This window comes from Periophthalmus magnuspinnatus, chromosome 8 (assembly GCF_009829125.3).
Source record: "Periophthalmus magnuspinnatus isolate fPerMag1 chromosome 8, fPerMag1.2.pri, whole genome shotgun sequence".
NCBI lineage: Eukaryota > Metazoa > Chordata > Actinopteri > Gobiiformes > Gobiidae > Periophthalmus > Periophthalmus magnuspinnatus.
Window position 1 is genome coordinate 223,587 of NC_047133.1, and position 19,835 is coordinate 243,421.

At 46.4% G+C, this 19,835-nt stretch overlaps 1 protein-coding gene across 2 annotated transcripts in view; it reads left to right on the forward strand.

Moving 5' to 3' along the window:
- The window catches only part of pdxdc1 (pyridoxal-dependent decarboxylase domain containing 1), a 28,619-nt gene extending 13,820 nt beyond the window's left edge, over positions 1–14,799 (forward strand). For both annotated transcript variants that reach the window (XM_055223474.1, XM_055223473.1), the window contains 10 exons: positions 1,805–1,865; positions 3,142–3,221; positions 4,764–4,869; positions 5,878–6,052; positions 6,587–6,705; positions 7,377–7,495; positions 8,194–8,286; positions 8,828–8,924; positions 9,203–9,301; positions 12,628–14,799. In XM_055223474.1, coding sequence (XP_055079449.1) covers positions 1,805–1,865; positions 3,142–3,221; positions 4,764–4,869; positions 5,878–6,052; positions 6,587–6,705; positions 7,377–7,495; positions 8,194–8,286; positions 8,828–8,924; positions 9,203–9,301; positions 12,628–12,947 — 1,269 coding nt within the window. In that variant the 3' untranslated portion in view covers positions 12,948–14,799. The remainder of the gene's footprint in view (positions 1–1,804; positions 1,866–3,141; positions 3,222–4,763; positions 4,870–5,877; positions 6,053–6,586; positions 6,706–7,376; positions 7,496–8,193; positions 8,287–8,827; positions 8,925–9,202; positions 9,302–12,627) is intronic.
- The last annotated feature ends 5,036 nt before the right edge of the window (positions 14,800–19,835 follow it).

Sequence of the window (19,835 nt, forward strand, 5' to 3'; positions counted from 1 at the left end):
AGCTCACTGCTTCTTTGTGTAACATCAGGGGAAAGTCCAAATAAATCAGTCAAGAATCACAAAGAGAAATGTGTCTCAGAGACGAACGAGCTTTGGTCTGAAATGATCAACACAAGAACAAAAGAAAAAGACCTGGAGAAGAAGCTGCTGAAGCTGTAAGAGTGTGTCATTATCCACAGTGAAACGAGGACCGAGGACATGGACTGAAAGGACACTCTGCAGGACGAAGACATGACTCCAAAAGAAACAGAAAAAACAGAGAGGACAGACCTGAAAAGTGTGAGACGGACTCAGACTGGGCTCAGGTTCAGCTGTTTCAGGAGGAATGGGCCAAAACTCCTGCAACTGTTGAAGCTCGTGAAAGGATTTTCACATTTGTCTGTAGTTGGACAGTTTAAAGGCGATGGAAACAAATACTCATGAAATCCTTCAGTCATTATTCATTTAGCAAATACAAATCATTTTTTTAATCCTATTTGACCTAAAACAGGAAAAGTTTTACATGTGTGTAAACTTCTGTTTTAACTGTTTGTTCTAATGTTTCCACGTCACAAACTGACCTGAAGTTGTGTTTTGTTTCAGTCACAAGTTTAACACAGGAAGTGCTCCACTGTGTTTTTAAACTCCACACACCTTCACTAGAATCATTTGGGTCACTTCAGCTCCTCGAGCTGCTATTTTCTACTGAACAGCTCCTTTTATCTTTAGTTAATTTGAAAACTACCACTTGATGACATCACAAGGTGGAACAGAGCATTTTGAGCTTTGTAGATGTAACAGACTAATAATAAAGTGTTAAGCATGTGTGAATGAAACAAAACACAAGTCCAGGGCTGTTTTTGAGGAGGGAGCTGTTGGAACATGACGTAAAGATCTTAAATCATAGATAAAGTCTCGTTCTCTTCAGTTTGTTCAGTGATAAACTTTAACACGAGGCTCATTTCATGACGTCATTCGGCTTTAACACCGTCATTTCACTCCAAATGCATAAACCCTCACACAGATGCACGTGCTCAGGACTCAGCCTCATTTACCAAACGTCTGTGAAATCAGTGTGTGTATATTTGGTGCGACCACAAGGAGGCGCTCTCCGGGATTTATCAAAACTGACGTGAGTGAAATATGAGAACTCGTCTGAGGTGGAGTCGTGTGGATCCACATTTCACTCCAAACGGCAACAGAAAAGAACTTTTAACTTTTAACTGCATGAAACATATTCCCCTTTTATATATTTGTTTTTTTAGGATCAATTGTGTCAAAAATCAGTTTAATTATTATAGTTTGATCAGTGTTTTCTAATTAATTATTTTTGATGTGACACTTTTTAAACTTTACACATCTCAAGTCACGAACTTTGGATTTAAGCATAAAACTTTGGACGCCACTCGCTGCACATCAGACACAGAAGTGACAAGGGGAGGTGCAGTGGACTCGTGATCTGCAGAGACGCCCCCTGGTGGACGCACAAATACACACACACACACACACACACACACACACACCCCCACACACACACACCTCCTGTTTCACTGCAGTGGGACCAAACGTGGCCCTTTATCCTGTTTATGACGTCACATGGGACGTCCCAACTGCTCCTCATGAACCAAAACTGAACATGGAACTAACAGACTAACAGACCCTCCTCCTCCTCAGACTCTCCTCCTCCTCAGACCCTCCTCCTCAGACCCTCCTCCTCCTCAGACCCTCCTCCTCCTCAGACCCTCCTCCTCAGACTCTCCTCCTCTCCTCTTCCTCCTCAGTCCACAGGAGTTATAAATCATAAACTCAGGTGTGTGTCTCTCAGGTGGAGGACGAGCTCACGTCTCCTGTGGTGCTCTTCAAGTTCAACCCAGACAGGAGCTCCGGTAAGACCCAGGCCTTACTTTGACCCGGCCTGACCTTGACCCGGGCCTGACTTTGACCCGGCCCTGACTTTGACCCGGCCCTGACTTTGACCCGGGCCTGACCTTGACCCGGGCCTGACTTTGACCCGGCCCTGACTTTGACCCTACAGAACAGGCCGTGACACACAGTGAGAGTGTGTTCAGTGTGTTCAGTGTGTTCAGTGTGTTCAGTGTGTTGTGTGTGTTCAGTGTGTGTTCAGTGTGTTGTGTGTGTTCAGTGTGTGTTCAGTGTGTTCAGTGTGTGTTCAGTGTGTGTTCAGTGTGTGTTCAGTGTGTTGTGTGTGTTCAGTGTGTGTTCAGTGTGTGTTCAGTGTGTTGTGTGTGTTCAGTGTGTGTTCAGTGTGTGTTCAGTGTGTTGTGTGTGTTCAGTGTGTGTTCAGTGTGTTGTGTGTGTTCAGTGTGTGTTCAGTGTGTTCAGTGTGTTGTGTGTGTTCAGTGTGTGTTCAGTGTGTGTTCAGTGTGTTCAGTGTGTGTTCGGTGTGTGTTCGTGTGTGTTCAGTGTGTGTTCAGTGTGTTGTGTGTGTTCAGTGTGTGTTCAGTGTGTGTTCAGTGTGTTCTGTATTGCTAAAATAAATGACAAACTGCACAGGCCAATAGAACATCAGTGTGAACAAGAGAAAAGCCTAAAGTCTCTAAACTTCACTGTTAAACATAATCTGTTTTAGATTATTATTATAATGGAGCAGTTCCACCGACTCTGAAGTTTGTCGAGTTTCTGGGGGAAAAAATCCCATGATTTTTCCCAGAGACTTAAAAAAAACACTTAACAGTTTAAAGAAAAAACTTTCTGTGGACTAACCCACCATGTGCTCACTAATGTCCATTATGTGTTTTTTTCAGTAAAAAACAAAACAAAAAAACCCACATATCTAAAACTTAAAATCTGGCACTGTGTTTAAAAAACGTCTGGTTTGTAAAGTTGGTAAAACAGCGTCATCTTGTGGTGATCAGTGAACACGTCGCTGATTAGCCCCTATACGTTTTCTAACTTTGAATATATTGTTTTGGAAAGTCTATGGTGAAAATGAACAGGACATTTCTTCTTAAACCTGGCGGAGGTCAGAGCGCCGTTCAGTCACGTTCTGATGTTTCAGGGAGAATCTGACACGTTTCAAAGACATTATCACATAATTAAAGTCTAGACTTCACACAGTGCAGCTGTTTAGTTTTAAAAATAGAGAGAATCAAAACTAAAACTGTCAAAACAAGATCCTCATGTGAGCGTCTCCTCCCACAGTGTCGTCAGTGTCCAGCGGCGGATCTGTGGAGAGTCACTGTCCCGCAGAGAGGGAGGTGCTGGACACGTTCAACAGATGGGTGAGGCCCGCGAGTGCACGATGAGAGACTGAGGCCCATGAGTGCACGATGAGAGACTGAGGCCCGTGAGTGCACGATGAGAGACTGAGGCCCGTGAGTGCACGATGAGAGACTGAGGCCCGTGGGTGCACGATGAGAGACTGAGGCCCATGAGTGCACGATGAGAGACTGAGGCCCGTGAGTGCACGATGAGAGACTGAGGCCCGTGGGTGCACGATGAGAGACTGAGGCCCGTGGGTGCACGATGAGAGACTGAGGCCCATGAGTGCACGATGAGAGACTGAGGCCCATGAGTGCACGATGAGAGACTGAGGCCCACGGGAACACGATGAGAGACTGAGGCCCGCGGGGGCACGATGAGACTGAGGCCCGTGGGGTTAGTGAGAGACTGAGGCCCGCGGGGGCCCGATGAGAGACTGAGGCCCGATGAGAGACTGAGGCCCATGAGTGCACGATGAGAGACTGAGGCCCGTGGGTGCACGATGAGAGACTGAGGCCCGTGAGTGCACGATGAGAGACTGAGGCCCGTGAGTGCACGATGAGAGACTGAGGCCCGTGAGTGCACGATGAGAGACTGAGGCCCGTGAGTGCACGATGAGAGACTGAGGCCCGTGAGTGCACGATGAGAGACTGAGGCCCGTGGGTGCACGATGAGAGACTGAGGCCCATGAGTGCACGATGAGAGACTGAGGCCCACGGGAACACGATGAGAGACTGAGGCCCGCGGGGGCACGATGAGACTGAGGCCCGCGGGGGCACGATGAGACTGAGGCCCGTGGGGTTAGTGAGAGACTGAGGCCCGCGGGGGCCCGATGAGAGACTGAGGCCCAGTGAGAGACTGAGGCCCATGAGTGCACGATGAGAGACTGAGGCCCATGAGTGCACGATGAGAGACTGAGGCCCGCGGGAACACGATGAGAGACTGAGGCCCGCGGGGGCACGATGAGACTGAGGCCCGTGGGGTTAGTGAGAGACTGAGGCCCGCGGGGGCCCGATGAGAGACTGAGGCCCAGTGAGAGACTGAGGCCCATGAGTGCACGATGAGAGACTGAGGCCCATGAGTGCACGATGAGAGACTGAGGCCCGTGGGTGCACGATGAGAGACTGAGGCCCATGAGTGCACGATGAGAGACTGAGGCCCGCGGGGGCACGATGAGAGACTGAGGCCCGCGGGGGCACGATGAGACTGAGGCCCGTGGGGTTAGTGAGAGACTGAGGCCCGCGGGGGCACGATGAGAGACTGAGGCCCGCGAGTGCACAATGAGAGACTGAGGCCCAGTGAGAGACTGAGGCCCATGAGTGCACGATGAGAGACTGAGGCCCATGAGTGCACGATGAGCGACTGAGGCCCGCGGGGGCACGATGAGAGACTGAGGCCCGTGGGTGCACGATGAGAGACTGAGGCCCGTGGGGCCCCGTGGGTGCAGTGAGTGGGTCTCGTGGGTGCAGTGAGTGGGTCCCGTGGGTCCCGTGGGCCCCGTGGGCCCCGTGGGCCCCGTGGGCCCCGTGGGTCCTGTGGTCTGACCTCTGTGTGTCCTGTAGCTGGGACAGGAGCTCGCTCGTCTGGTCCCGTCCTGTGGGGTGGACGTGGTGGAGCTGGAGGACGAGGGGGCCTGTGTCCGCTTCAGCCCCCTCCTCACAGCGGCAGGTACAAACACGTCAGCACTACACACACTACACACTACGCACACTACACACACTACGCACACTACACACTACGCACACTACACACTACGCACACTACGTATACTACGCACACTACACACACTACGCACACTACGCATACTACGCACACTACACACTACGCACACTACGCATACTACGCACACTACACACTACGCACACTACACACACTACACACTATGCACACTACACACACTACACACACTACGCACACTACACACTACACACACTACGCACATATAACTACACATTAACTACATGTACACAGTCATGAAGGGGGAGAGGAGCCAAGTAAAAGCAGTGATCCAGAAATGACTTAAGTAAAAAAGTATTTGTGAAGAGTACTAATACTGTGTAAGAGAAACTTAAAGAGTAACTGTCTGGAGATACTGTTTGATTTAAATGTGAAGTTAATGTGATTTAAAGGACAAAACATTAAATAATGTACAAAATGTGGAGTGTTACTCACAGGATCTGTGTGAACTGTTTATGAACGACAAAGTGAACAAAACTGAGAAGAGTGACTCCCTCAGGCGTCCCTCAGGCGTCCCTCAGGCGTCCCTCAGGCGTCCCTCAGGCGTCCCTCAGGCGTCCCTCAGGCGTCCCTCAGGTGTCCCTCAGGGCTATGTGTTAGGCCCACTGATGTTTTACAGTCTCTCCTCACAGATTTAAGTGTGTGTTGTGTTGTTGTGTTCCTTCCTCACAGATTTAAGTGTGTGTTGTGTTGTTGTGTTCCTTCCTCACAGATTTAAGTGTGTGTTGTGTTGTTGTGTTCCTTCTTCACAGATTTAAGTGTGTGTTGTGTTGTTGTGTTCCTTCCTCACAGATTTAAGTGTGTGTTGTGTTGTTGTGTTCCTTCCTCACAGATTTAAGTGTGTGTTGTGTTGTTGTGTTCCTTCTTCACAGATTTAAGTGTGTGTTGTGTTGTTGTGTTCCTTCCTCACAGATTGAAGTGTGTGTTGTGTTTCTTTAGTTCTCGGGACGCAGCCGGAGGACGTGCAGCGGCTGGTGGACAGACTCACGGAGCTTCTTCCTCTGTTGAGGTCCACCGTGGTCCTCAGACACGACTTCAGAGAACAGGCCCTGAAGCACCGGCCCTCGCTCACGTACCTGGAGGAGAGGGGCTGGGCGGGGCTAGGGGTCGTCAGGTGAGAAACTGCTTCACTCTGGGTCCCGCTGATTAACAGCACCTGTGTTTTTTAGTCATTATAAATCTGTTTACTACAAAGACAATTGTATCTATTAGTATAATAATATAATATATTTATATAAAATGATCCAACACAGACATAAAGATGTGAAATGCACCGCAAACAGATCACATTCAAACACCATTTTTCTTTATAAACCTGAAATAATTCCACGTGTCCTCTGGGACGTGTCCTCTGGGACGTGTCCTCTGGGACGTGCCCTCTGGGACGTGCCCTCTGGGACGTGCCCTCTGGGACGTGCCCTCACACCTCTAGGGGGCTCCAGACTCTTAGGAAACACTGAGGTAAGAGACACGTCCTCGTCTCTACTCGGCGTCTGCGTCTTTCAGGATTTCGCTCTAAAATAAATATTTATCCATTGTGTTTGTCTCTTTATTTTAAACATTTAGCTCCAGGTTTGTTTCTGAGTTGAACATGAGTCAGTTTTGTTGTTTTTGTCCTTTTTCTAAAGTTTGACTCTAAACGTCGCAGGTATGAGCCTCAGAGCGAGGGGCTGGACGAGGAGCGCAGGAGCCAGCAGGGGGCGCACATCAACTGTGAGCTGCTCAAGAGACTCCAGGAACTGGACCCAGACATCAGCTTCAGCTCAGGTCAGGCACCTGTCCTCAGGTGTCCTCAATGTCCTCACTCTGTCCTCACACTGTCCTCAATGTCCTCACACTGTCCTCAATGTCCTCACACTGTCTTCAATGTCCTCACACTGTCCTCACACTGTCCTCACTCTGTCCTCACACTGTCCTCAATGTTCTCACACTGTCCTTAATGTCCTCACTCTGTCCTCAGTGTCCTCATACTGTATCTTCCTGTCCTCACTCTGTCCTCACAGCGTGTCTTCCTGTCCTTACACCATGTCTTCCTGTCCTCACACCATGTCTTCCTGTCCTCACTCCGTCCTCACACCGTGTCTTCCTGTCCTCACAGCGTGTCTTCCTGTCCTCACTCTGTCCTCACACCGTGTGTTCCTGTCCTCACACCATGTCTTCCTGTCCTCACTCTGTCCTCACAGCGTGTCTTCCTGTCCTCACTCTGTCCTCACACCATGTCTTCCTGTCCTCACTCTGTCCTCACACCGTGTCTTCCTGTCCTCACTCTGTCCTCACAGCGTGTCTTCCTGTCCTCACTCTGTCCTCACACCATGTCTTCCTGTCCTCACTCTGTCCTCACACCGTGTCTTCCTGTCCTCACTCTGTCCTCACAGCGTGTCTTCCTGTCCTCACTCTGTCCTCACACCATGTCTTCCTGTCCTCACTCTGTCCTGCAGGTCCTGAGGACGTGGACACAGCCTGTGTGTATGTGGGCCTGGTCTCTGATGACGTGGACGTTGTGCAGCTGCTGGACACGATCGCCGCCATGGGGAGGGACATCGATGACAGTGGACGGGCACGTATCTGTCCTCATGTGTCCTCTTGCACCGGGCTTTTGTCTCTGTCCCTGTTTAGTCACTGATTTTACACACACAGAGAACTCAAAGTGCGCTAAACCAAATTCATGAGGTCAAAGGTGAACAGGAGCTGTGAGACGTTCAGGGGCGTCTCGTCATCACAGTCACTAAAACGGCAACTTCTGATGAACAGATAATCACATGTGACTTTTAGCAGAAATAAATAAGCCACATCTCATTATTCCTTATGATTTGTTCTCCACACAAATAAACACTGAAGTTTTGTAGGTTTCACTTTCACTTTATCGCTTTTTTTTAACACGTGTCACACGTCCAAACACATCTAATACTTTCCTGGCTGTTTCTTACCCCGTGCAGTTGAATGCCTCTCCTCAATCTAAAATATGAACAATATCAAGTTGCATTATTTAATCTTTTCCATAGATGTTGCATCATACACTGGACAAAAAAAGGCCCACACTCTGATATTTGGTTATTCCACCTATGGGCTCGTAGTTCAGGATGTTTTTTTTGGCCAGTGTTTCTTGCATCAGATATTTGATGTTTTCCATATATTTATAAAGTGGATAAAAGTGAATGAGACGTGTGTGTCCTGGTCGTGTACATTTATTTTGTTTAAATTGTCCAGATGTTTGTTTTTTGACGTAAACATAGTGACTGTGTTTCTTGTTGGCAGCTCCTGGAGAACATGAGTGAAGTGGTGAGGAGGGGCATCCTGGAGGCGGAGCAGCAGCTGCAGAAGGCCAGTGAGGACAAGCTCCTGGAGGAGGTGTGTACACACAGATCACTCCCTCGTGATATAAGGACAGATCACTCCCTCGTGATATGAGGACAGATCACTCTCTCGTGATATGAGGACAGATCACTCCCTCGTGATATGAGGACAGATCACTCCCTCGTGATATGAGGACAGATCACTCCCTCGTGATATGAGGACAGATCACTCCCTCGTGATATGAGGACAGATCACTCCCTCGTGATATGAGGACAGATCACTCCCTCGTGATATGAGGACAGATCACTCCCTCGTGATATGAGGACAGATCACTCCCTCGTGATATGAGGACAGATCACTCTCTCGTGATATGAGGACAGATCACTCTCTAACTTTCTGCTCAGTGGAGATGTTTCTGCTTTCCCTGGAATGTTCCTCAGTATGGCATTAAACCTTAAGTCTCATCAGTTTCCATCTGCTTGTGCTGATGTGTAAAGTTACACTGCGCTGTTCACACGATCAGACCATAAAGTCACATCTGCTCATTCTCTTATCAGTGTGAGGTTAAAACTGTAGTTGCTCTGTTTGTGTCCAGGGGGCGCTGCGACAGCTGCCCATCGTGGGCTCTGTGCTCAACTGGTTGTCCCCAGTGCAGAGCTCCATAAAGGGCCGCAGCTTCAACCTGGCAGCAGGTGGGTCAGAGAGACTGACCTGTGACTGACCTCTGTGTCTGACCTGTGACTGACCTGTGTCTGACCTGTGACTGACCTGTGACTGACCTGTGTCTGACCTGTGACTGACCTCTGTGTCTGACCTGTGACTGACCTGTGTCTGACCTGTGACTGACCTGTGTCTGACCTGTGACTGACCTGTGACTGACCTGTGTCTGACCTGTGTCTGACCTGTGTCTGACCTGTGACTGACCTGTGACTGACCTGTAGGCCTGACCTTAACTTACATTCTGTTCTAGGCTCGCTGGACTCCAGTGAGACGACCTACTCCACCAGAGCACAGAGTGACCACACCCCCACCCAGGACACGCCCAACGCCTCTGCCAAGAGACTGCCCGGTATGTAACGCAGTACTGCCCGGTATGTAACGCAGTACTGCCCGGTGTGTAACGCAGTACTGCCCGGTGTGTAACGCAGTACTGCCCGGTGTGTAACGCAGTACTGCCCGGTGTGTAACGCAGTACTGCCCGGTGTGTAACGCAGTACTGCCCGGTATGTAACGCAGTACTGTCGCAGTGATGTTGGTGATGTTAGTTATATTGTTTGTATATTGTTTGTTGATTGTGTTGATCGTGCGTTGATTGTGTGTTGGTCGTGTGTTGGTCAATCAATCAATCAATCAACATTTATTTATAGAGCACTTTACAACACTCAAGGTGACCAAAGTGCTTCCCAGTAAAATCAAATTAAAACAAGTTAAAATCATACTAAAACAGTAAAACAGTGGTCGTGTGTTGATTGTGTGTTGGTCGTGTGTTGATTGTGTGTTGGTCGTGTGTTGATTGTGTGTTGGTCGTGTGTTGATTGTGTGTTGGTCGTGTGTTGATTTTGTGTGTTGGTCGTGTGTTGATTGTGTGTTGATCGTGTGTTGGTCGTGTGTTGATTGTGTGTTGGTCGTGTGTTGGTCGTGTGTTGATTGTGTGTTGGTCGTGTGTTGATTGTGTGTTGGTCGTGTTGATTGTGTGTTGGTCGTGTGTTGATTGTGTGTTGGTCGTGTGTTGGTCGTGTGTTGGTCGTGTGTTGGTCGTGTTGATTGTGTGTTGGTCGTGTGTTGATTGTGTTGATTGTGTGTTGGTCGTGTGTTGATTGTGTGTTGATTGTGTGTTGGTCGTGTGTTGATCGTGTGTTGGTCGTGTGTTGATTGTGTGTTGGTCGTGTGTTGATTGTGTGTTGGTCGTGTTGATTGTGTGTTGGTCGTGTGTTGATTGTGTGTTGGTCGTGTGTTGGTCGTGTGTTGGTCGTGTGTTGGTCGTGTTGATTGTGTGTTGGTCGTGTGTTGATTGTGTTGATTGTGTGTTGGTCGTGTGTTGATTGTGTGTTGATTGTGTGTTGGTCGTGTGTTGATCGTGTGTTGGTCGTGTGTTGATTGTGTGTTGGTCGTGTGTTGATTGTGTGTTGGTCGTGCGTTGGTCGTGCGTTGATCGTGTGTTAATCGTGTGTTGATCGTGTGTTGGTCGTGTGTTGATTGTGCGTTGATTGTGCGTTGATTGTGTGTTGGTCGTGTGTTGATTGTGTGTTGGTCGTGTGTTGGTCGTGCGTTGGTCGTGCGTTGGTCGTGCGTTGGTCGTGTGTTGGTCGTGCGTTGGTCGTGTGTTGGTCGTGTGTTGATTGTGCGTTGATTGTGTGTTGGTCGTGTGTTGATTGTGTGTTGGTCGTGTGTTGATTGTGTGTTGGTCGTGTGTTGATCGTGTGTTGATCGTGTGTTGATTGTGTGTTGGTCGTGTGTTGATTGTGTGTTGGTCGTGTGTTGATTGTGTGTTGGTCGTGTGTTGATTGTGTGTTGATCGTGTGTTGATCGTGTGTTGATTGTGTGTTGGTCGTGTGTTGATTGTGTGTTGGTCGTGTGTTGATTGTGTGTTGGTCGTGTTGATTGTGTGTTGGTCGTGTTGATTGTGTGTTGGTCGTGTGTTGGTCGTGTGTTGGTCGTGTGTTGATTGTGTGTTGGTCGTGTGTTGATTGTGTGTTGGTTGTGTGTTGATTGTGTGTTGGTCGTGTTGATTGTGTGTTGGTCGTGTGTTAATCGTGTGTTGATTGTGTGTTGGTCGTGTGTTGATTGTGTGTTGGTCGTGTGTTGATTGTGTGTTGGTCGTGTGTTGATTGTGTGTTGGTCGTGTGTTGATTGTGTGTTGGTCGTGTGTTGATTGTGTGTTGGTCGTGTGTTGGTCGTGTTGATTGTGTGTTGGTCGTGTGTTGATTGTGTTGATTGTGTGTTGGTCGTGTGTTGATTGTGTGTTGATTGTGTGTTGGTCGTGTGTTGATTGTGTGTTGGTCGTGTGTTGATTGTGTGTTGATTGTGTGTTGGTCGTGTGTTTATTGTGTGTTGATTGTGTGTTGGTCGTGTGTTGATCGTGTGTTGGTCGTGCGTTGGTCGTGCGTTGGTCGTGCGTTGGTCGTGTGTTGATTGTGCGTTGGTCGTGTGTTGATTGTGTGTTGGTCGTGTGTTGATTGTGTGTTGATTGTGTGTTAATCGTGTGTTGATTGTGTGTTGGTCGTGTGTTGGTCGTGTGTTGATTGTGTGTTGGTCGTGTGTTGATCGTGTGTTGGTCGTGTGTTGATTGTGTGTTGGTCGTGTGTTGATTGTGTGTTGGTCGTGTGTTGATTGTGTGTTGATTGTGTGTTGGTCGTGTGTTGGTCGTGTGTTGGTCGTGTGTTGATTGTGTGTTGATTGTGTGTTGGTCGTGTGTTGATTGTGTGTTGGTCGTGTGTTGATTGTGTGTTGGTCGTGTGTTGATTGTGTGTTGGTCGTGTGTTGATTGTGTGTTGGTCGTGTGTTGGTTGTGTGTTGGTCGTGTGTTGATTGTGTGTTGGTCGTGTGTTGGTCGTGTGTTGATTGTGTGTTGGTCGTGTGTTGATTGTGTGTTGGTCGTGTGTTGATTGTGTGTTGATTGTGTGTTGGTCGTGTGTTGATTGTGTGTTGGTCGTGCGTTGGTCGTGCGTTGGTCGTGCGTTGGTCGTGCGTTGGTCGTGCGTTGGTCGTGCGTTGGTCGTGCGTTGGGCGTGCGTTGGTCGTGTGTTGATTGTGCGTTGATTGTGTGTTGGTCGTGTGTTGATTGTGTGTTGGTCGTGTGTTGATTGTGTGTTGGTCGTGTGTTGATTGTGTGTTGATCGTGTGTTGATCGTGTGTTGATTGTGTGTTGATTGTGTGTTGGTCGTGTGTTGATTGTGTGTTGATTGTGTGTTGGTCGTGTTGATTGTGTGTTGGTCGTGTTGATTGTGTGTTGGTCGTGTGTTGATCGTGTGTTGGTCGTGTGTTGGTCGTGTGTTGGTCGTGTGTTGGTCGTGTGTTGATTGTGTGTTGGTCGTGTGTTGATTGTGTGTTGGTCGTGTGTTGATCGTGTGTTGGTCGTGCGTTGGTCGTGCGTTGGTCGTGTGTTGATTGTGCGTTGGTCGTGTGTTGATTGTGTGTTGGTCGTGTGTTGATTGTGTGTTGATTGTGTGTTAATCGTGTGTTGATTGTGTGTTGATTGTGTGTTGGTCGTGTGTTGATTGTGTGTTGGTCGTGTGTTGGTCGTGTGTTGGTCGTGTGTTGGTCATGCGTTGGTCGTGCGTTGGTCGTGCGTTGGTCGTGTGTTGGTCGTGTGTTGATTGTGTGTTGGTCGTGTGTTGATTGTGTGTTGGTCGTGTGTTGATTGTGTGTTGATCGTGTGTTGATCGTGTGTTGCAGGTCAAAAGATGTTCAGGCGCTCTGTCGGAGGCACAGACTCCTTCAGTGAGACCAGCTCCACGGGACAACCTGAGGACCAGACCCCGGGCAGCTACACCCCTGTGAGGGCCCCATCTGCTCCCCCTGACCACCAGGACCAGGACCAAGGCTCCTCTGTCCAGGACCAGGGCTCCTCTGTCCAGGACCAGGGCTCCTCTGTCCCGGACCAGGGCTCCTCTGTCCAGGACCAGGGCTCCTCTGTCCAGGACCAGGGCTCCTCTGTCCAGGGGGAGGCTGCTCTGACCTCTACTGACCAGCAGATGGCGCAGAGAGCCAGATAGGAGTGTGTAGATGTGTCCTGAGGTGAACCAGCAGAACCAAAGTGTAGGAGAGCTCCATCCTGCCTCGCCGTCTGTCAGAGTGGGCTTTACTCCAGCTGTGAGGGCGGAGCCGGGGACAGTGTGGTGGGACAGATCCAGATACAAAACATAGACTTCCTGATCCTCACCGTTATCAGAAGGTCAAATGTTTCTATGCAGCGTGGCCAACTTTACCGCGGTAACGTTCACTCTGACATCAGCGGGTTCGGGCTGGAACAGTGTTTGTTTCTGTAACTTTAGGTCCTCAAACCCAGTCAGTCTTAAGATATTCAGGAGTTTGGACTTTGGGATTTTCTATTGAGTTTGGTTTAGTTTAGTTTAATTTTTTGCTAAAGGGAAACTGTCTCATAAAGTCTATCTACTGTAAACTTAAAGGAGCTGTACCGAATTTTTATTGGCTTGAAAACAGGAAACAGAATGAGTTTATTTTAACCAGTTTACAGTGGTCCAAAGTTATTCTTCACTTGCCTTATGCATTCTGAGCTTTCTAATTATTCACCTCAATGAGTTTATATGAGCTTTTCACCACTTTGCAGAGGCCAGAGTGGAAGTTTGAAGAGAGAATACAGCAGACTTATTCTGACCTCGTGTATCTGGAGCAAATGCAGCTCAAACGGTGAAAATCAGGTACAGGGCCTTTTTTGCGTAAACCCTCTGCTTCTGTCCCATCCACCACTGTCCCCGTCTCCTACGCCCCACACAGCAGCAGGTCAGTGGCGTTTTAATATAAATGTTTGCACTTCTTTCTTTGTCAAAGCGAATGCCCTCATGACGTTTAGCACACGCGTGTTTCTAAACATGTTTTTGACTCGTGGCCACGGCTCGACACTGGAGCTGATCCCACTGTGCCTCCTCCTCTGATTTTCATCACTAACCAATCAAAAAAGTGATGTCATTTTTTTTCTTCATTCTCTGAGATATGATGCTAACTGTAGGGACTGCTCTGTCTGAGGCTTTACTATCGTTTGACTTTATCTGAGCTTTAATTTAATGTAATCTGACCATAAAGAACTGACTTAGCTGGAACTAGCTCATTTGTGCCATTAACAAATCCCTCTCAATTAACATTACAGTTACAAGCTAACTAGCATTAGCATTAGCATTAGCCAACAGTTTTTCAGCGAGTCGCTCTCACCTTTTTGTGGAAAATGAAAGACATAACCAGGACCTTGTATTGATCACAGGCTCCTGTGCTGTTTAAATCCATTTACAGTATTTTCTAATGCGTGTAATGTGTCGCCATGGTAACTGCTGAACATTCAGCCATAGACAGACATATAGAAACTCCCCCAGTGTGGTGTCATTCTCTGTTTTTAGAGTTCTCTCATCCTGTGAGTAACTGACAGATGAAGTACTTTCACAAATATAAACGTAAATATACTCACATCTTTGAACAGTCAAAAATCCTACAAATGACCTGAAATCCACACATTTAAATGGAGTCATCAATAAATAAATATTAATCTATGATTTAAATGAATCAGTCAATAAAAATCAACATCCTGATTTCTTCCTAACTGAAGGTTTTTCATTGTTCCACCTTTGAGTTTTCAGAATAGTTTTGAATCAAAATAAGACGTCGTGGTAATATTAACAAAACAGCTGTATGTGTGTTAAAAATGACTTTCTACTGTCACAAAAAGAGTTTATTATCATTATGGTGGTTTCAAGCTCCAGCCTTTGTGTTATCAGGTGTGAAATGTAAAACCTGAACACACTCATTTTGTATTTGGTTATTATCTTAAAATCTAAAGTCGTGCACTTTTAAGCTCCGGGTCCTGAATGCGTCGACTACACACTATGCAATAATAAATGTACACACATACATTCAGATGAAGAAGGGATCGTGTCATCAGAACTTTTCCGCTCATCCTTCGAGCTTATTGCAGCTAAAATGCTCTTATTGCACATGATTGTTTTAAAAGTGTGAATATTAAACCTGTCTGCTTGAATAGACCTGATCCCACATCTTAAGATTTAAATTTCACTAAATTTGAGAAAATGCTCATTACTTGTTTTCTTTAGTCTCTGTTAAAGGGCCTGTAGTTCACGTTTGATCTATGTGTTACAGATAATGTTGTACCCTGTTCCACCTTGTGATGTCATTAAGTGGTAATACAGGATACAGGAAGTGCTCCGTTGTGTTTTTAAACTCCACACACCTTCACTAGAATCATTTGGATGATTTCAGCTCTTCATTTTCTTAACTCTGAGGATTGTTTTTGCCTCATTCAAACTGCACCAGCAGATTCTGGAGACTTTCTATTGACACATCCAAACTACACAAAAGGTAAAACAAAAATATTCTAAAATAAACAGAACAACTGAAGGTTTTTCTTGAGTATTGTGGAGTAAAGCAGTTCAGTTGGGGCTAAAATATGTAAATGACATCACAAAGTGAAACGGACTAATCTAAGATTAAGAATGAAACAAAACACAGCCCAGGTCTGTTTTTGATGAGGTAAAGACACAAGTCACTGTTTTGTGTCATATAGAACCTTTAAGTAGACCGTCGTGACAAACTAAAAGAAATGTGAATACAACTGAACACACTGTATAAATTAAACACATTATATTGTTAAATAGGACAAGTTTACCACAACCATCACCAAACTGCTGACTTCATCTCTCCCATGTTCAGTCTGTGCCATTTCATGAATTATCCTTCTGTCCAAAAGCAGATTTAATGGTCCTATATTATGAAAAATTGAATCTTATGAGCTTTAAACCGATTCACAGTGATGTTACCTCCTCAAAAACAAACCTGGGATTGTTTTGTTTCATTCACACGTTGGATTAACCCTTTATTATTCATCTGTATTTACATCTCAGAAGCCTGAAAATACTCTGCTCCACTTTGTGATGTCACGTAATGGTAGTTTTCAAGTAACGGCTCCTTTTACCTTTGTTTAAAAGAGACAAATCCAGGGCAGGACTATGAGCACTTCCTGTATCACCACATGATGACATCACAAGGTGGAACAGAGTTTTCAGTCTGAGAGAAGAGCACAGCCTAAATCTGCAGGTTTGTGTGAATGAAACAAAACAACTCCAGGTCTGTGAGTGACGAGGAAACAACATTGTGTAATAAATATCGTGATATGGGCCCTTCAATATTTTGTTTTGTTTTCAGAATTTATGTAATTGTGCAATAAATAACATGAGTCTTGATGTCGCTGTCCAAGTGCAGGTCTGGGTAAAACCTTTGGGCCTTTGTGACGTGCCTGTATGAAGTAATAGAATGTACAAACAGAATTGTAACGAGTCTAAAACACTGTAAACAACGTTCATTTAATTTGACTGTTTACATAATTTTATGTTCTGTGGCGTAAAAGAAATTTCTTTTATTTCAAATATTCAAATTATTATTTTAACTATTTAAAGGTTTAGGAAGGTGTGTCATTGAATAATATCCTTTCTTTTATAAATGTGTGATTGTATTTAAATGATTCCTTCGGTTTTACAATACAAGAAAATGACAAACAAACTTGTTGTTCGAGTGATTTTTCACTATTTCCTCATGTTCCTCACAGACTGGTGCCGTCTACAACATACTTTTTTATTTTAATGGGTTTTAATTGAGTTAAACTTTATAGTAACTATGAATAAGCCACAAAAACAATTTATTAGCCTAAAAACATGCACAATAAAGCTGAATTTATAATTAAAATCATGTAATGCTGCAGTTCAGAGATAAAGCTTCAGATAGTTCAGAGTAAAAACGTGAACAAAACGTGAGTGAAAAGAGACGTCCGAGATGGCGGAGTTCAGCAAACTTATATTTTTATACATTTTTTTAAGTTTTTCAACTCATGCTGCCATAGCCCTATTTTTAAAAACTTAATTGTGTTTTTGTGTAATTTATTTGACTCAAGTTACACGTTTTTGTCTTGGCTAGTTTAGCCTGGACCACGATTATGACCTGACGGCTCTGAGAAAACTGCCACGAAAATGATATTGAAGAGACTGAAGTGGACGAGATGACCACCCCGCAAAGGATGACCACCCCACAAAGGAAGGACAAGGTGACCACCCCACAAAGGATGACCACCCCGCAAAGGATGACCACCCCACAAAGGAAGGACAAGGTGACCACCCCGCAAAGGAAGGACAAGGTGACCACCCCGCAAAGGATGACCACCCCACAAAGGAAGGACAAGGTGACCACCCCGCAAAGGATGACCACCCCACAAAGGAAGGACAAGGTGACCACCCCACAAAGGATGACCACCCCGCAAAGGATGACCACCCCACAAAGGAAGGACAAGGTGACCACCCCACAAAGGATGACCACCCCGCAAAGGATGACCACCCCACAAAGGAAGGACAAGGTGACCACCCCGCAAAGGAAGGACAAGGTGACCACCCCGCAAAGGATGACCACCCCACAAAGGATGACCACCCCACAAAGGAAGGACAAGGTGACCACCCCGCAAAGGATGACCACCCCACAAAGGATGACCACCCCACAAAGGAAGGACAAGGTGACCACCCCGCAAAGGATGACCACCCCACAAAGGAAGGACAAGGTGACCACCCCACAAAGGATGACCACCCCACAAAGGAAGGACAAGGTGACCACCCCGCAAAGGAAGGACAAGGTGACCACCCCGCAAAGGAAGGACAAGGTGACCACCCCGCAAAGGATGACCACCCCGCAAAGGATGACCACCCCACAAAGGAAGGACAAGGTGACCACCCCGCAAAGGAAGGACAAGGTGACCACCCCACAAAGGATGACCACCCCGCAAAGGATGACCACCCCACAAAGGAAGGACAAGGTGACCACCCCGCAAAGGATGACCACCCCGCAAAGGAAGGACAAGGTGACCATCCTGCAAATGAAGGCACGTTCAACACCCTCCTCTGGGCGGTACAGGTGCTGACTCAGAAAATGGACGACGAAATCCAGCACTTCATAAGTTTTGACACAAAGATTGAAGAAAACACAGCTGCTATTGAGAAGAACAAAAAGGAACTTCTGGAGCTTCAGTCTGAGGTCAAGCTCCTTAAAAGAGAGAATGTTCTTTCCTTGTTGTGGTTAAATGCAACGAAACTGAAAAACAACACAAAACATGAGGCCATTTTTTTAAAGAGCAGAAGGTAAATAGTGTTTTCTTGCAGGAGACTCATTCTGAAAAAGAGGACGCACAGTTTTGTAAACTTCACTGAGGTCACGTCTCATTCAGCTCAAGCCAGGGTTTTATTTTATGTTTCAAGGTTAATATTGGATCATAAACGTGACACAGATGGACATTGGCTCATGGCTGTGGTAGAAATTGATAATGTAAAATTTATCTTATTATGTGTTTATGGTTATAACAATAAAGCTCTCAATGGGACATTTTATCCAGATCTGTGCAGATGAACCAGAGGAGACTGGAATATTCTGGTTATTTTAGGTTATTTTATTATTTGGCATATTCTTGTGGTGAGGTTATTTTGGGTGGGGACTTAAATTTGGTTCCAGACACAGCCTTCCCTCTAGGGGGCAGTATAACTCCTTTGATGACATTCACTGCCCTGATTTCTAACACAAATTTAGTGACCGAGGTTAAGAGACAATGATAGAAGGCAGGGCATCTGAGAGGCACTTTTATGTCGATGATGGCCTGAGCTCTGTGCCTTCCCCGGCCAAAGAAATCTCCCCAGAACGAGAAGAACCACAGGTTCAGACATTTGGTGCATGTGCTGAGGAGTCAATGGAGCGACACATCTGTGGGATTATGACTGAACGCTTCTAAGTCAGAATGATGATACCATAGCACTGTGGATCTTCGGACACTTTCACTTTGTCAGTGGCTTCCACAAACAAACCATTCACTCGGTGAAATATCCTGTCATCTGTTAATAGTGTCTTTGATCCTTTGGGCCTATTAGCACCAGTCACAATCCACAATTCTCTATTCAGAGAACTGACTTCAGAAATCTCAGATCAGGACAAACCACTTCCGGAAGACAAGCAAAGCAAATGGGAAGCTTGGAGCGATTCCCTCAAAGACTTTAAAGAACTCCATGTCTTGAGAACATACACATCTACCTCTTTGAGTCTGGCAAAACACAAAGAACTGTGTCTATTTTCAGACACTTCAATCAAAGCCATTGGTGCTGTAGCCTAAATAAAAGCAGTCCATCGAGACCACAAAGTTGAGGTTGGGTTTGTCATGGGGAAGCCAAGACTAGCCCCCCAGTCAGAACCCACAATACCAAGACTTGAGCAGTGCGCTGCTGTCTTGGCTGTTGAGTCGGCCAATCTTATTCTGGATGAGTTAGAAATACAGTTTAACCCTGTTCACCTTTACACAGACAATAAGGTAGTCTCGGGCTACATCTGCAACGATTCAAAGAGATTCTAGACATATGTTCACAACAGAGTGCGGCTCATTCGTCAGTCCTCAAAGCTGGAACAGTGGCGCTTCGTGCACACCAAACAAAACCCAGCAGATCATGCATCATGCTCGCTGACCCCAACTCAACTAACCAAAACAACTTGGTTCACTGGACCTTCCTTGATTTATGGTCCACCTGCAGTGTCAAAACAAAAAAGCAAAAACCTTTAGTTGAACCAGACAAAGACTGTGAAATCAGGCCACAAGTAAAAACTTGCACTGCCCACCTCCAAATGCTCATCTGCAAACTCTTTGAGCATTTCTCCACCTTCAAGTCCTTAGTTGGAGCAGTAGCGTTCCTCATCCATGTTGCAAGATCTTTCAATGGCACGAACCTAAACAGTGATTTCAAAGAGTGGCACAAATGTAACTTACCTCGAACACAAGATGAAATGACTCAAGCAGTATGTCATTCTTCAAGAGACTCAACAGGCCATCTTTGGAAAAGAACTGCCCTCAG